The sequence below is a fragment of the Drosophila bipectinata genome, chromosome 3R (assembly GCF_030179905.1).
Source record: "Drosophila bipectinata strain 14024-0381.07 chromosome 3R, DbipHiC1v2, whole genome shotgun sequence".
NCBI classification, from domain to species: domain Eukaryota; kingdom Metazoa; phylum Arthropoda; class Insecta; order Diptera; family Drosophilidae; genus Drosophila; species Drosophila bipectinata.
The window spans coordinates 15,123,704-15,140,400 of NC_091739.1; the positions used below are offsets into that span (position 1 = coordinate 15,123,704).

Here is a 16,697-nt window from a genome sequence, read left to right on the forward strand (position 1 = left end):
AAACTGGAAATGAGGCCATAAACATAAATATATTGCTCATACGCCCGGTGAGCCCCTGCCGAATGACTCGAGTTCCGCAACGAATACAAATAGAAAAGGCGCACACGCAAAAAAAAAATGTAAGCAATATAATAGAGAAGGGAAAGGTTACAGGCCCACACTTCTCTACGTGTGTGTGCGAGCTTCACGTATTTATGGCTGTATTTACAGCAATGGCAGCAGCGTTGTTGCTATTGTCGCGGCAGGGTCGCCAAGGAATGGTGGAACGCCGTCAGGGGGACAGGGGCGGCATTTCGGTCTTATTAATTTCCGTTTTTGCTTATTTATTTTTACGACGGTTTGCACAGCTCGCTGTTCGCCGTTTCGGTGTTCGCGGCCCGTCAACCGCCGTCGGGGTCCCTAAAGCAAACGCAGACGCCAACGCAGAAAATACATTTGTTTGGGGTCCTACCTTTTGACGGCAAGGCAATACGCTACTTTCTTAAAAGAGGGCATTTATCGTATGAAAACTTAATATAAATATATTTTATTTTGGAAACTTTTACTTTTCTTAAATTTTAGCTAGTTAGTCTTATGACTAAATACAATTTCAATAACTCAATAACGAGTTAAAATTTGTACTATAATTTATTAGTAAGCTGTTGAGCGATGACAGGTTATGGCGGCGTTACAACGTGGCGTATACTTAACTTTGACGTTAATATGTACAATTTATTAGCTCTGTGCATACATCATTAGTTTCCCGACTAAGTTTTCTGGCCCAGAAATTATTAGCCATTCGCATGTTCTTCGAGAATCGTTGATATATCGTTTTGGGCAAAAGAGTATATGTGCATACTGAGCAGAAACTTTTTTCCAACCGACTTAACACGGGCGTCAAAAACTTACGCGCTTGCTTGTCTAAGACATCCCCTGGCCGGTCCCATCCCCCTCGCGGAATGCGCCACTGAAACTGCACCACCGAGAGAAGCAACCAAAGGGGGGCCACCTGGCGACTGGGTGAGAACGTGAAAGAGAGCGGTATCGTTGTTATCGCCTGGCCAGTGGCGGTGTGTTCCATTGCCAGGCCGTTCCTTATCCTGTGCACTCTGCACTCTGGGAGCCTTATCTCCGGCCTCTCAATTGGGCGCTTTCGGCTTGACGGCTCGACTTCAAATCGGGTCCGTTCGGCTGGCGGTCGGAAAAGTATGGCAGTCGGTTAGTGGTTCGCTGGTCGGTGCCGTTAGTCTTTCATTATCCGGCGCTCGAGCGTGTAACGTTTTTGTCCGTGATTTCCACACGCAGCGTTTAGAAACAACAACAACAACCAGAGGAAAAGCTAGCAAAATAATAATACCAACGGAAGAGAACAGCGGCAACGGGTTTGCTGTGCTTCTCCTATTTTAAGTGCCGAGCGTTTTACTATTTTTACTACACAGCGACACAGATACACACACACTCTATTGTGGGTGTGTGTGACTGGATATTGGTGTGCGTTAACAACAATAACAATAACAAAAAAAAAATAAATAAATTTAAAAACCAATGCAAGACAGTGTTAATGTTATTGAAATGATCTTCCATAAATAAATTCTGAGAGAAAATGCATAAAAACGAATTTTTGTAATTAGACTTTTGCGAGCAAAATGTACACGACGATAAAGACAAACACAAAAAGAAATCAACCAACTGCAGTAGCAAAAACAACAACAACGACAGTTGCAAGCCGAAACTAGGCTAAATATCTTTGCATACTTTTGGGAAAGTTTCGCAGCACACACACAGACACAGGACATAGCGGCAGGACCTGCGCCTGCGGTCGCCGACATTTGAACCTGTTTTCTGACCGCCGGCCGCCTCTTTTCACTTTTGGCAACGCCACCGACCAGAGCCCCAGCCAGAGCCAGTGCCAGTGCCAGAGCAGCTGCAGCTGCGGCTGAGCTCCAAGATGAAAATGTGCAATAAAGTGGCAGAGTTGAAAGAGGATAACTAAAAGGGATAACTGCACATGCACACACACAGCTAACCACCCATTCCGAGTCCGAGTGGCATACCCACACACACACATACATACGCAGAAAGAGTTCAGCTCGGTTCAGAGTGCTTCAAAGTGGTGCAGTTCAACAGCCTCCGGGTTCGTGGCAAGCGCAACTGCAAATTCGGCCAACACCAGCAGTAGCAGCATCACCATCAGCTTCGTGTGCGCATCCCGTGTGTCCTGTGTGGCTGTGTGCGTGTGTATCTGTGAGCTGCAGCAGAAGTAACAGCAACTCTGCAGCGTGGAAAATTGTGTCAGCAGCATCGGCGGCAGCAGCATCAGTAGCAGCTCATTTTGGCCAGCCTGGCGCCTTCATCTTTGATTGCCGGTAGGTATTATATTTGCACGCATTTCCTTCTAGCTAGTCTAGCTTTGGCATTACGCATACGCAACGTATGCCGCTTGACAGGGACTTACCTTGACAACGGCCTGTCCGTGACAATTGTCAGTTTGTTTCCCGTTTCGCTATCGATTAAGCTCGCCGAGGCCTCGTTTTTGTCTGCGAATTAGCGGCAACTTCTGGGCCAACCATATGGCTTTGTCCGCCGCCTTGTCTTTGTCTTCTGCGACGCCTAATTGAGTCTTTTGTGCGACTCAAAAGACATGCAGCACCGCAGAAGAACCTCAGAAGAACAAAAAAAAAAAAAGAACACGAGGCGAAAGTAAACAAATGGAAAGCGACTCGCGACTCCTTCAAAAGTCAGTAAGCCACTTGACTGGCTCTGGCACTGGCTCCAGCACGTTTTGTTCCTATTATTAGGCGTGGGTGGGTGGGGGTTGCGTGGGTGGGCGTTGGTTGGTGGCATTTGCCTTTGTCAATATTACTCAAATTGTTCGCCTCGCTCGCCTGACATTTGCTTACCATTTTCATTCAGTTTTGACCCGCTCGTTGCCTCGCCCTTCGAACAAATAAATATCCTTTCATTCATTCACTTATTTATTGGAGTCCTTTCACTGCCGCACAATTGAATAAAGGGTCGGCCCTGGGACTTCTGAGAATTGGGGCCGGGCCGGGTCGGACCGCCGTTTGAGATGGTATCTTATCTAAATGGTGCCAATTAACTAGCTAATCAATCTAGCCGACTAGCCAAGCATCACCATGACTCCGAAGTACTCGAGAGATTCTCAATTTCCGATAAGAGCCCACACCTGAAGCAATTTTGAATACCATAAAGAGCCATTCGAGCGAAAAGTTTAGAGAAAATCCAATGGATAGCAGCTTTCAAATGGCTGGAATTAATTTACAGCTGTTGGCCGTTAGCTGATTCAGGTGTAATTAAAAGCTACAAACCACTGCCGAGCCACAACCCAGCTCAGCGCAGTGCTCGTCGCTTTAAAGGCTTAGAGAAAAGTGGCAGGCACTCAAAGGCTTATGACTTGCATGTGGCATACAAGCCCGCCAGCCGCAAACAGTGGCGAAATACAAAACTTTTCCAAAGGTTTTTTTCTTATTTTTTTTTGGGGGGGAAAAGTCTAACTTTTCTAGCTAACGCAAAAATAAACCGCGCACATGTGTACATAAAAGAAACCAGAAGGAGGAAACTGCAAATAACAAGATTTGGTCATGTTTGATTCATGAAACTGGCGTGGCAGGTCCTGCCGACCCCACCCTCCACCATCCTCCACCACCTCACCCAATTGAACAACAATGGGGAAGTAAACACGGCCAAAGTTACAGTTGCTCCAGCCATGGCAACTGAAAGCCAGAAACTGAGTCTGAGTTTCACACAATGCCATAGAATCAGCAGCTGCTGCAGCTGAAGCTGCATACAAAAATCCTTTTTCACAAAAAAAAAAAAAGAATCCTGTCGGGTGTAAAGTTTGTGCAGGACTCGGCAGGAGCAGAGTTAATCATACGTCTGACAGTAAAAAAGTAGCCAGAAAGGGACGAGTCTGCCATTTTTGCTGCTAAATTGAACTTGCATGTGGCATCAAATTGCGCATACGCCCCGTAAACCGTCGTAACCGACCATCGAGATGGGCTGAGCCATAAAGCATGGTGAGTAATGCTGAAATTCAAGGCTTACTCTAAGTCGAGCATAAAATGCAAGCGGCTTTTCCAGAAAGCAAGCCAAGCACTCGATTACGCTTCTTCTCCATAAAGTGGGAGCGTTTGGGGCAATTAAATTCCGACTGCGACGATGATGGGCGGAGTGAGCGAATATAAATTAAAAGAGATAAAAATTCCATAAAGATGACAAAAATCGGGGAAAGCAACAACAAGAAGACAAGTAAAGGGAAAGCCAGAGACCATAAATAAGGGGAAAAACAGCTAAAAAATGGAGAGGAAACGGACGTACAAGGGGCGGGGTACAGAAGATTCACAAAATGGCGGCGATGGCGTTGACAACCAGGCCTTAAGTCAGCTTTTGTGGCGCTTGGCAGGCGAAACAAAAGACGCGCGAAAAGAACAAGATATTGGGATATCTAAATTACCGTTGTCACGCACCTAAGCACACACTCACACACACGCACAGCCACAGCAAACACACAGACAGACTGACACACACACAGCCAGGAGGAGCAGCAACTGGCATTGTGTCAGCACGGAAACCAAAGTGAAAACCTTTCATTTCATATCTGCCGACCCACACCCGCCCTTTTGACGGTCGAGTTCCATTGACTGAGCGAACAAACGCTGAGGAAATGATAATTTTCCGCTTAACAGGATACACGATAAAAAAAAAACCCACACACACACACAACAGACTCGAGCCCACAAAAGACTCTGTCATACTCAGAGGCATCTAACTTTCAGGCTTTGGAATAATATACGAAATGTATTTAAAGTCTCACACAATAGATTCTACTTAAAAACTCTTGATTGGCTGTCAAGAATTCTTCATTTTAGTGACTCAATATACGTATATGTAAGCTTGTATGATTAATGATATAAGTACAAGTCATATCAAAGTTAGCTAGAAATTTCTCACTCTGCATGAAGTCATCTTTGGAATTTGGATGCCGAGACACATGTACAGGAAACGAAATTGAAACGCTTTCAATTAACTCTTCGGGCTTAATCTCTGTCACATTAGCACGAATCCGGCATCCTTATTTCAATTAAGTGGAAGTGATGCGTGTCTGAAATATTCATCAAGGCCAAAGGTCCAAGACGCCGGCAAAGGGCATAATCAGTTGCTGTATACGGTGAATAATTCAAAAGTGTAGGATAAAGGTTCCACATTCGAGCCTGTAAGTTTGTGAGTCGTTTAGAGCACCCACACATGCCCCGAACTCATCTTCATCTTTTGCTCTTCGATCGAACTTAATTTCCATTTCAATTTTCAACATTCATTGAGGTCCTTTTGGCTCTTGCTCCTAGCTGCCGCTATCAGCCCTGGTTCCGGGCCAAAAACTACATCCCATATACTCGTACTCACACTCGTACTAGCCTTGGTAAGCTATGGGGCGCCGTTTTGGCTCTAATGGATTTCCAAGGCGGGGCATAACAATTTGTTTGTGGGTTGAAACTGTTGCTGCCACAATGATTATTACCATGATAGCGCCGCTGATGGCGATGATGGCGTTGGGATAATGTGATTTTTCTCGGCGATTTCCCAGCCAGCCTGCAACATCGTTGCCGTTTTCATGCCAAGGCAAGCATACAAATTACATGACAATGCTATACTCAGTACAGTCCTTATCGAGTATGGGAGAAACATGGCCCGGCAACTGTTGGCCAAAAAAACGAAATCACTTGGCCAAATGTTTGTTCTGCTGATTGGCCACGACTTAATCAAGCTCTGCGTCAGCATTTTCATTCATTGAAAGATTGATTGATGCACTGACCGATTGCCTTCGCTTTATACTCCCCCCGGTCCGTGTCCAAACATCTGGTGTGGTCCGTCCATCCAGCCCGGCATCTATCCATCCATCAGATGTCGAAACCTGCCAGCGACACACGGCAAATTGTCGATTCCAGTGGCAACTCTTTTGCCACCCTAACTGGCCGACTTGTTTCAGTTAAAGTTCTCCCCCGACCCAAGGCCCAAGCACAGGCCAAGTTTGGCAGCAAATACATAGTTTGTGCAACAACACCCACTTCCCTCCTAACCGACTTTTGATATGGCAATGGCGAACAACTTTAACAGCGCTATCTAAACCAACTTTGGCATGTCAGGGTCTTCTCCTTCCGTTCTGCTAGGTTCTGCTGAAAAATCAATACCAGCCCTGCGACATAATACCCCACCCACGCATATTAATGCGGCACGCAGCTGCTTTTCCCCCAAAAACTCCGTTCTGGGATGTTCCTCTGGGAGGGCCAAAAGCAACTCTATCCGTCCGGAAAGTGGTAATAACGTGACCAGAAACATGCTCCAAATTCTTTACTTAAATTCTCAGTTTGCTGAATTCATAAGATTGTATTTTAAAGCATATTTAAGAATAGATAAGCTTATTCAAGCTCATATATTATCCGAGCTCGTCGCTTCAAGCTAGATTAGCGGGCGGTGTTAATTATTATTTATCACTCGAGAGATTCGCTCTAGTGGAAGAGATATGATTGTGTATTTGGCTTGACAACTACTCGCATTAGCTTCGACTAGATGACTGCATCTATTTTTGTTGTCATTTTACGACAATGGAAGCCCCACAAGAAAAGGCTATTAGTCAAAAACGGGACGTGACTAATGCTACCCAAGTTCAGAGTTCCATCGAGGAGCTGCAAAAATCTGCAGATGTACATACAGATATATCCTGACATTTAAAGTTCCAGCGATTTAAAATCTAATCAATGTCATTGCCAGCCTTTGCTGATGATGCGTTGAAATGTGATGCCATGCCGGGAGGCCTTGATTGCATTACCGCCTGACTGGCCAGCGAAGCGAATTCTGTGTCGATGCCTACGGGCGATATGGAGCCATAATTGGCAGATGAACCGACGCATCAGCGGTCTCCATCCAACATGGCTAAAATCGACACACACACACACACACACCCATTAACTAGGTGAGATACGACCTGGATTGCGTAGTCTACTTTCAGGCGGGCTGCTTAAGAGCCGTTTCCGCTTCACGTTCTCGCTGGAGATATAAGAGAAATGTGCGCCTTGTTGCTCTGCTGCTTAGTCGAGTGGCTCGAACACGCCCATTAACGCCCACTGGGGGCTTTCAAAAGGTTATACTGGAAGAAAATATGGGTATTAATGAGGCTGAATCTAAACTTTTCTTAACCTAAGTAAGTTCTTCTGAGTGAGAATGTAAATATTCCAAAGGATATTATTTTTGAAACATTTTCCTTCAGTGGATTTGCTAAACGTCCGACTATTTAAATCTTAAATCAGAGCTTTATTCTCGACCCCTTTGCGTATCCTTGCAGAAGTGTGAAATACAGTTATAAATAAATAAGAATGCTCAAAACACACACCCAGCCTGGCATAAAAAAAAGGATATTGTTAAATAATAAACAGTTTACGCTCTGACAACACACAACAGGCGTGAAGTCGCAAGGCGGTGGCGGTGGCGGTGGGTGTGTGGGAGGGCGGCCCGTTCAACTGTCAACACAACATGATACACATCTGCACCACCAATCCGCACACATACACACACACTAACACTGTTACGCACTCACACATACACACCACACATCAGATAAGGACACTCTGGCACTGAGAAGTTCTGTGACAAGAAGGCATTTCAAATCGACGACTCGCATAACGACCGTCATCAAACTTGTTGTTGTTATAACGTCACAGTCCCCGAAACAGCAACAACAACAGCAACAAGGACAATATCCAAATGTCGCCAATAAACGGCAGGCAGAAATATGCTGACATCGCCAACTGTTCCCACTCGATCCCCGTATTAAACATGTCATTTTCCGTCACCGTTGTTGTAAGGACTGCCATTGTATCCCCGAAAACATCGAGCGGCGAGCACCGAAACCTGTCAGGCTATCCCTTGTTAGCATAACGAATCCAAATACCTCTGTCACGGCAGCCTGACAAATCTAGTACTTCCCCCCCACCCCCCTGAAAAGGATATTGCCAACTAGAGACCAAAAATCAGAGCTGGAAAAAGTGAAATGGATTTAAACTTAGTAATCGGTTCAGGTTTCAGGAGGTGTGTGTGTGCGTAGGGCTTATGGCTGATAACTTTGGTTGTGGTTGGCCGGGCATTATGATAAATATTTAATTTGTCAGCCATTGCGGTGACCAAGCTATGACGTTTGGGCAATGGCTTACTGGGACTCAGTATCAGTAATTGCACAATTGTGGATGGTAACTTAAAAGATAGGCCGTGACGCTAGACTCTCAAGAGTGTGTCCTCCTTTTGATTAAAATTGGATCATATAACACTTATTCCCCGTGTAGAAAGAACATCAAGATGAAGGGTTGCTATCAGCGTAATTGCTGTTCAGTTATCGCCAACTAAAACGAAGCCACTATTGTATTTCTCCCTATCGAGTCGCCGTATCTGAGGCCGCTTCGTGCGTCATAAACATAGAGTACAATAGTCTATATATATTTTATATACCTATGGACAGGGGCGATCGTGGAGAGTGCTGGGGGAGTGGTGGGCTTGAGATATCTGCTGCCAAAGTGGCGATATAGCAACGATCCACATGGCACGCGATCCGTGTGCGGGTGCGGATGGGAATGCGAATCGGCTCTGATTTATACTTCATGAATATCAAAATCGAAACGGACGCTGACGCTTTCATTAAAAGACACACACCGAAAGGACCGAGAGCGGACCCCAAGGTGAGTCCCCACACCGCCTCCCCATCCGACCGAGCCAGTGCCCGTTGCCAGACCGTTATCTCATCGCTGGTGCCGGTAGAGCTGTCAACGGACTTCGGCAACTGGATGAGCGGCAAGCTTAGTTGCTTGCCAGGAAGCAAGCGAAAGCCACTGACCAACCGGGCGAAGGAGACTATGCATTGACACGTCTGAGGAAAAGTGCAGGGCGTTCTATTCTCCACAGCCACATTCTCCTCAGGCCAGTTCCAGCTGTCTCCAGTGGATTCCCTACTAGTAACTGGCCCGTGACCATTCCAGACCATCCCCAACCAAAGTCCAGAAAAAATTCCAGAGTGAGTATGTCCCCAGGGACAAGTCCCGAACCCACTCTACCACGCGAAGTACTATTCTGATGGGAAAAATAGCATTGAGCTTAGGAAACCCTCCCATTATACCCTCCCAGTAGGGTGGGCCTGAAGGCCGTCCCCGCAGTAAGATTTGTCCCCCTATCTTTGTGGTATTTTTAGTGCTATTATTTTGATAGCAGGTGTATTTTTGCGAGCTGTAGCGATATGTCGAGATGTGGAAATAGAAATGAAATAGAAAAGCCGCTTAGCCGAGAGAGGGCTAAGGAAAATATGCGAATAAATTATGTGTTTGGCCACCAAGCATATAGCCACATAGCCTCATAGCCACATGAAATGCTGTAATCCTCACATGTCTGGCTGGCATATTGCGAATCTGGGGAGCATTCTCGTCTTTTGTTCGCAATGAAAGTGTTCTTGAAAAGCCAACAGCACACGGGAAACAAAATTAGCCAGATCTTTGCTTGGCTACCAAAATGATTGCCTGCATTTTGTTAAACTTAGCCAAAGGCCGCAGACAATAATAAACAAACCAGAAAATGCACTGCCCACCACACTATGAAAAAATAAATCAGCCCGATAGCCAAAACCCATCAAAAAAACACACAATTATTAACCAAAAAGTCATCGTAGAACTATGTATTTAGGCCCAATATCATGATTGTAAAGGTTTAGAACTTTAATTATACGATTCTTCTATTTGAAATAAGATGTTTTATTTAAATAACATAATTTTCGTGCTTGTTTGCTTGTTTTACAATTAGAGATTATGTGTGTTTGTTATTTTTAGAATGTTTCAAATGTACCTCTCATGTGGCATTTGCTTTTCAAAAAATCTATTCAAATTTTAAAAGTGCGAATCCCAAGCAATAGCTAATGGATAAACATTCGATTTAGGAACATTAAGCAACTCGAGAAAATAAATGCTTAGTGTATGTTTTTTGTAGAGTCCATAGATTTATTTTCATATATGCTCCATTGACCTTTCGACACTCTACAGCTGGTCCAATAATTTCTTTTTCAACTAATTTTTTGTCATATTCCGCCCAATTTCCCATCGTAGGTGGCTGGCTGGCAGAACCGCAAAAAAAGCACCGGGCATGAAACAAAGCCAAAATAATTATGAACCACTGGGGGGAGACATGCCAGAGAAATGCCGACAAAGAGGGGACACTTTTTGGGGATAGACAGACAGACAGACAGAGAGAGAGGGAGAGCAAGAGACCAGACCTGGCTAGACGAAGCGAAGCGATTGGGGCGATGGGAGACGAGAGAGAGGCAGTTGGACCCCAGAGACAGGTGGCAATGTGGGGATACTGGCGGAGGATTAGTCGTGCGATTGCGATTGTGATTGAGATTTCGATAGCGTGGAATCCGAAATCTTTGCCAGGCAGACGATATGAGCAAATGGGGTGGACTTTTGGGTTAAATACTTGGTGAACATCTGAACAGGGAACTCAGAGTTTTCAGCCAGTTTGATTAACTAGACATGGGGAATGTGCCATGAACTTGAGGCGAGAAAGGCGGAAAATTGGATCACACGTACTAGGATGGTTGTGTGAGGAAAAAAGTAAACAAATTGCCGTTCGTTCGATACCGCTCATCTATGCATTTCCCGAACCACTCTCGTTATTTCTATTTTCTAATTTTTTGTCTAATTTTCTATTGCCATTTGAGTTCACATGCCCCTCGTTCTCATTCCCATACCCATACCCATACCCATACCGATACCCATTTCTATTCCCATTTCTATTTCCACCTTCATACTCTTTCATATTCGCTCAGTTTCAGTCGCAATCCTTGGCGAAACGCGGCGCGTTCAATCGCCAGACGCTCGTCTATTTAATTTTTTGTGTTTGTGCTAATTATACATAAAAAAAAATTAAGAAACTAAGAGCTATTTTAGTTTTAAGGAGCATTGGCTTGATAAATAAAGCGATTCAAGGAAATGTAAGCAGTTCCGGAGGCGAGCCTGGCCCCGGCTAAGGGCGAAGCTTTTTAATTAATTTGCAATCTCTCAACTCGACGTGCAACAATTTTCCAATAATGGCCAAATGCAATTTACCGCTGGAACGGAAAATGGAAAGCGGGGGCGAAAAAGGAATCAGGGGGAAAAATTGGAATGCCCGACCAGCTGAAGCAGCATATGTTCTCGGCTCCCAGGGGCGTCTGTTTGTCTGCGCTCCCCTGCTCATCTTCATTTGCTTTCTCCCTGTGCAGCGCCCCCCATTTCTCCTCATCGCTTACCAGCTGTTTTTTTTTTGTTATCTCTTTCACTCTGTCCCCCCAATCATTCCGTCTCGCTCTATGCCTATCCTATCTATTCATCACAGACATACGTACTTATATCGCTGCTGCTGTCAGCTCTTGTTGTAATTGCTAAATTAATGCAAACGTTGATGATTATCTTAGAGCCAGCCCCTTCGTCATAAACCATCGGGCATATTGATTTATTGGATTTTGAAGCCAGTGACAAAAGCTCTAGCCACAGCATACTACCAAAAATATATACATACCACTAAACTGAGCTGTAAATAATCAACAAGTCATACTTTTAGTACGCCAGTTGCGATATTATAGAAAATATATAAATCGTATAATATAATTCGAAAAATCGTATAATTCAAAGAACTAATAAATAAACAAATAAAGTAGCATTTGTAGTAAAAATAATATTTGTTAGTTAGTAATTAAGCCAGATATCATTACAATAAGGCTTAAAAAAAACCAAAAAATAATAAATAATAACATTCCGATTCCGTGTTTTGAACTCAGAACCCTTCCACGGGGTTCATACCATGTTTTTTGGTACTATTCTTCAACTGGCTATATCTTTTTTAATTTTAATATTTTTCACTTTAAAAAATTTACATAATGACTTGAATATATGCTTAACATTTTGTACAAAATTTAAAGTTCTATCTTTTCATGGGTCAAAGAACTAAATTCCCAAAAATCATCTACAAAAAATGCTTCAACACGGCATGACCCCCTTAAGACGCCACTGGGGCCTCTCTCTTCCAACAGCTTGCGGGCGCATTTCTCCACACTTGACATTTCTTTTCTTCCTCATTTATCTTTGGTTTGGCCTGTCAGTCACTTGTTGGCTTTTTATCGCCATCCAACATTTATATGAACCTTGTCCCTCGTTCGTTTCTGCCCATCTGGTTCCGGTTCTCATTCCCGTTATTGACATTGGCGAATTATGTATGCACATTATCGATTTTGGGAATATCGCCCCCGCAGCAATGCACTTGCACTCTGCTCTTCACTCTACGATTTCAATTGCAGGAAAGTTTCTTCAACTGAATTTCATTTCATCTCTGTCTGGGTCTGCTTTGGATTTCCTCGGAAAATGTGCTTTGTTTGCCCGTAGTTTTCCGCCAGCTCTGTTGAATTTATAGCTGCATTTTGTTTATGTTTTATGCTGTCTATTTACGTATTTAATTTCGTTTTCGTGCAAATACACAAAACAGCTGAAAACAAGTTGCCTGGCAAAGCTCAAAGCCCCCCAACACATAGCAGGGAAATAAAGCGGAACAAAAGGAAAATATTAAATAAAATTAGAAAACATTTTTGGTCAATTTAGCACTGTCCTGGCCAGAAATACTTTCAGTTAATTAAATTTGTTCTCCCTTTGAGAAGACCTTCTATGTTGCAGGATTTAAATAATCAGATTAAGGATACTAGGAAGGTTTCATTTGACTTTATGAACATTTTGTATTACAAATTAGTATTTCAATTTCTACTACTGAAATATATATTTATATTGCTTTCTTTCTTTGGGGTATGCTTGCTCCCAATGTGGATGATCTGGGTGGGCATTTCTAGCTGCTATTTGCAACCTTCGCATTGGCATTGCTTGGATGTTTTTTTTTTTTAGTTTTTGTCATTTCACGCCATGGCGACACACTTGTGATGCAATGCGCCCGAAATAGTCAGTACGAGAATAGGTCTCTGAATAGGAATAGAAATGCTCTTCCCGTAATAAACCAACCTGCCTCTAATGCCCCCGATTACTTATCTTCCCCAGGTGCAGCGGCCCAACTGCGTCAGAGTGTTGAACGAGAATGCATCCGCGTGGTAGCACGTCATAGTGTCACCATCATATGCAACTAGAAACCAGCAGCAGCACCACCACCAACACCACCAGCACAAAACCACAGCCAAATCGAACGCAACAAAGCTTCCAGAGACAGGCCAAGACGAAGAGAAGATCCCGCTTCCAGGAGAAGTAGAGTACCCCCCAGCCCAAACTAAACTAACACTTTGTAGAACCAGTTACTAGAGACGCAGTTACTACCATGCAGCTCCTCCTCAAATCGATCTTCACCTGCGCACTATTCGTGATCTTCGTCTACGCCACTGCCCAGTCGCTGGCGAAGGTGCAGCAGAACGATGAGCGGTACACGCTCCTCAATGGAACGAGTAGTAGCGAGAGCAATCTCAGCCAGGGCCACTTCCTCAGCCGGCGGCTGCGGCAGGCGGGCCAGGGCGAGGAGGGCGAGCAAGGGGTGCCGGTGCAGATTGAAGACGAGAACAAGGACCCAATGAAGGCCGCTGGTCCGGAGGTGGAGAAGCTGCGCGAGTGCAGCCCCGGCCTGGTCTTGCCCCTATGGATGCCCCAGACCAACATCTCAATAGGCGACCGCCTCGTGCGCGGCTTCGTCTACTTCATGCTATTGATCTACCTGTTCGTCGGTGTCTCCATCATTGCAGACCGCTTCATGGCCTCCATCGAGGCTATCACCTCCATTGAGCGGTCGGTGGTGGTACGAGGTCCCCACAACGAAAAGCAGGTGATGCACGTGCGCATCTGGAACGAGACGGTGGCCAATCTTACGCTGATGGCCCTGGGCTCGAGTGCCCCCGAGATCCTGCTATCGGTCATCGAGATCTACGCCAAGAAATTTGAGAGCGGAGACCTGGGACCCGGCACCATTGTCGGCTCCGCCGCCTACAACCTGTTCATGATCATCGCGGTGTGCATGATCTGGATCCCAGCCGGCGAGGTGCGCCGCATCCGACATCTGCGAGTGTTCACAGTGACCGCCGCCTTCTCCATCTTCGCCTACGTGTGGCTCTGGCTGATCCTGTCGGTGTTCACGCCCGGCATCATCTCCGTGTGGGAGGCGATCGTTACGCTGCTCTTCTTCCCGCTCACAGTGCTTTGGGCGTACATTGCGGAGCGGCGGCTGCTGGTCTACAAATACATGGACAAGAACTACCGGGTGAACAAGCGCGGCACCGTCGTCGCCGGCGAGCACGACCAGGTGGAAATGGATGCGGAGAAGGGCGGTCCTCGGGCCTTGACTGCGACGCCCACGTCACGGGGCAACGAGGCGGAGGCGTTCGACGAGGCCCGTCGCGAATACATCCAAGTGCTGACCGAGCTGCGCCAAAAGTATCCCGATGCCGAACTCGAACAGCTCGAGATGATGGCCCAGGAGCAGGTGCTGGCGCGGAGCAACAAATCGCGCGCCTTCTACCGCATCCAGGCCACCCGCCGTATGGTCGGCAGCGGCAACCTGATGCGCAAGATCCAGGAGAGGGCCCACAGCGACCTAACCGAGGTGAAGGCCCAGCTGCACCCGAGCGAGGACGATGACGGCGACGAGCCCACCCGCGTCTACTTTGAGCCCGGCCACTACACCGTCATGGAGAACTGCGGGGAGTTCGAGGTGCGCGTTGTCCGACGGGGCGACATCTCCAACTACGCCACCGTTTCCTTCGAGACCCAGGACGGTACCGCCTCTGCCGGCACCGACTTTGTCGGCAAGCGGGGCCAGCTCAACTTCCCGCCCGGCGTCGACGAACAGCGCTTCCGCATCGAGGTCATCGACGACGACGTCTTCGAGGAGGACGAGTGCTTCTACATCCGACTCTTCAATCCATCGGAGAACATTAAACTGGCCGTACCGCAGATAGCTACTGTCATGATCCTGGACGACGATCACGCTGGAATCTTCGCCTTCACGGACTCGGCCTTCGAAATCTCCGAGTCAGTGGGTCTTTACGAGGTAAAGATTATGCGTTACTCGGGTGCCCGCGGCACAGTGATCGTGCCCTACTGGACGGAGAGCGGCAGTGCCATGCCGGGTAAGGACTACGAGGACGCACATGGCGAGCTAGTTTTCGAGAACAATGAAACTGAGTAAGTCTCCAAATAGTATAGATTACTATATCTACTTCATATTACACATTACATCATATTGTACCATCAAGTGTTCTTAAAATTTTAGCAATTGCAGAACTACGCATTCTATAGATTTGTTATAGAAATAGTTGCTAATAGCTTTTAAACCAAACTGAAATTAGATTCCCTAAAGCAAAGAAATACCCCAAAGATATAGAGGGAAAACCTTACTAGTCCTTTTGTGTTAAAGTCAAGCTACAAAATATCCTTTCTCATTGATGGCATTAGCCAACTTAACCCCAAACTTGGTGACCCAAAAGTTTTATTTCGATGTGCTAACAGAAACCTAAACTGGGCCAAGTTGTATTCCTACATGCCACCCCTACATGCCTACATGCCTGTTTTTGAAGCGGCACATCCCAACAATCGATGTCACGCAATGCGACCGATATCCCGGCGGTATCCTTCGGCAAACTCGCAATTTCCGCCATGGGAATAGTCAGGTCGACGGTGCGTGAGCGAATGGCCCGCGAATCGATTAAAGTCGGAATAATTGGGTCTTTTAATTGCCAACTCTGCCAGCTGGCAGACGGCTTTCGCCGGAGTTGTGCCAAAACGCCTTCCATCCTCCATGAATCCATTATGCCTCCAAACAAATACATGTACATATACATCCTGCTGTGTGCGGCGGCCGTAGCCGGTGGCCCAATTGTCCTGGCTGGCGGCGTGCTGGGCATCCCCACCAGACATTAACACCCCACAGATACGCCCGAAGTTGTAATTAATTTTGCAAAATTTATTCATTTTGACAAACATTTGGCAGTCGACAGCCGCTCTCAGTTAACTGCTTTTGCATATGTTTTTGCGGCTTTCATGGGCATGTCCGAAATACCCCAAAACACGCAACTTGGCCACATACATACGGGCCAGTCCTACATACGTTATATACATGCGAGTCTATTAAAGTCATTCCATACCAGTTTTTGGTCCGGAACCCTGGCCTTTGAAGATGATTTATGGCCCCGGCGAATGGCCGGCATATGTTGGGAATTAGGCCGCCCGAAAATCTGGCAACAGGGTTCAATTTGATGGGACTAATCATGATTTACTTGCTGACTTAATTAGTGCCCAGACAGAATCTCTTACACTCCCAAAAAGGAGAAAAAACTAGAACCGACTTGAGATTCGAATGAGAATTCGGGAAGACATAGCCATCATACTGTGGCCCATATATACTTGAGAGTCGAATGAGAATTGGGGAAGATATAGCCATCACTGTGGACCCTATAGGAGCAAACCCCATTTTCAAGGAATCCCATTACGAAAAATTGACAAAAAATCTAAAAAATATTTTGTCTCAGGATTTTGATGCAGAATTGTGGCAAATCGATCCAGAAATCGTTTAAGGTACTCCGCTTGAGAATCGGATTATGATTGGGGAAGATATAGCTATTACCGTGGACCCTATAGGGGCAAACCCCATTTTCAAGGAATCCC

General features: G+C 45.8%; 1 protein-coding gene across 7 annotated transcripts in view; it reads left to right on the forward strand.

Moving 5' to 3' along the window:
- The first annotated feature begins 1,673 nt into the window (after nt 1–1,673).
- Nucleotides 1,674–16,697, forward strand: part of Calx (sodium/calcium exchanger 3) — a 40,830-nt gene continuing 25,806 nt past the window's right edge. For 2 of the 7 annotated variants that reach the window (XM_017247782.3, XM_043212342.2), the window contains exons 1-2: nt 8,582–9,052; nt 13,098–15,218. In XM_017247782.3, coding sequence (XP_017103271.1) covers nt 13,369–15,218 — 1,850 coding nt within the window. In that variant the 5' untranslated portion in view covers nt 8,582–9,052; nt 13,098–13,368. Of the gene's footprint in view, nt 2,346–8,581; nt 9,053–10,862; nt 11,015–13,097; nt 15,219–16,697 lie in introns of those variants that run through there. The other 5 variants (XM_043212345.2, XM_043212347.2, XM_070280875.1 and 2 more) reach the window with 4 other exon arrangements.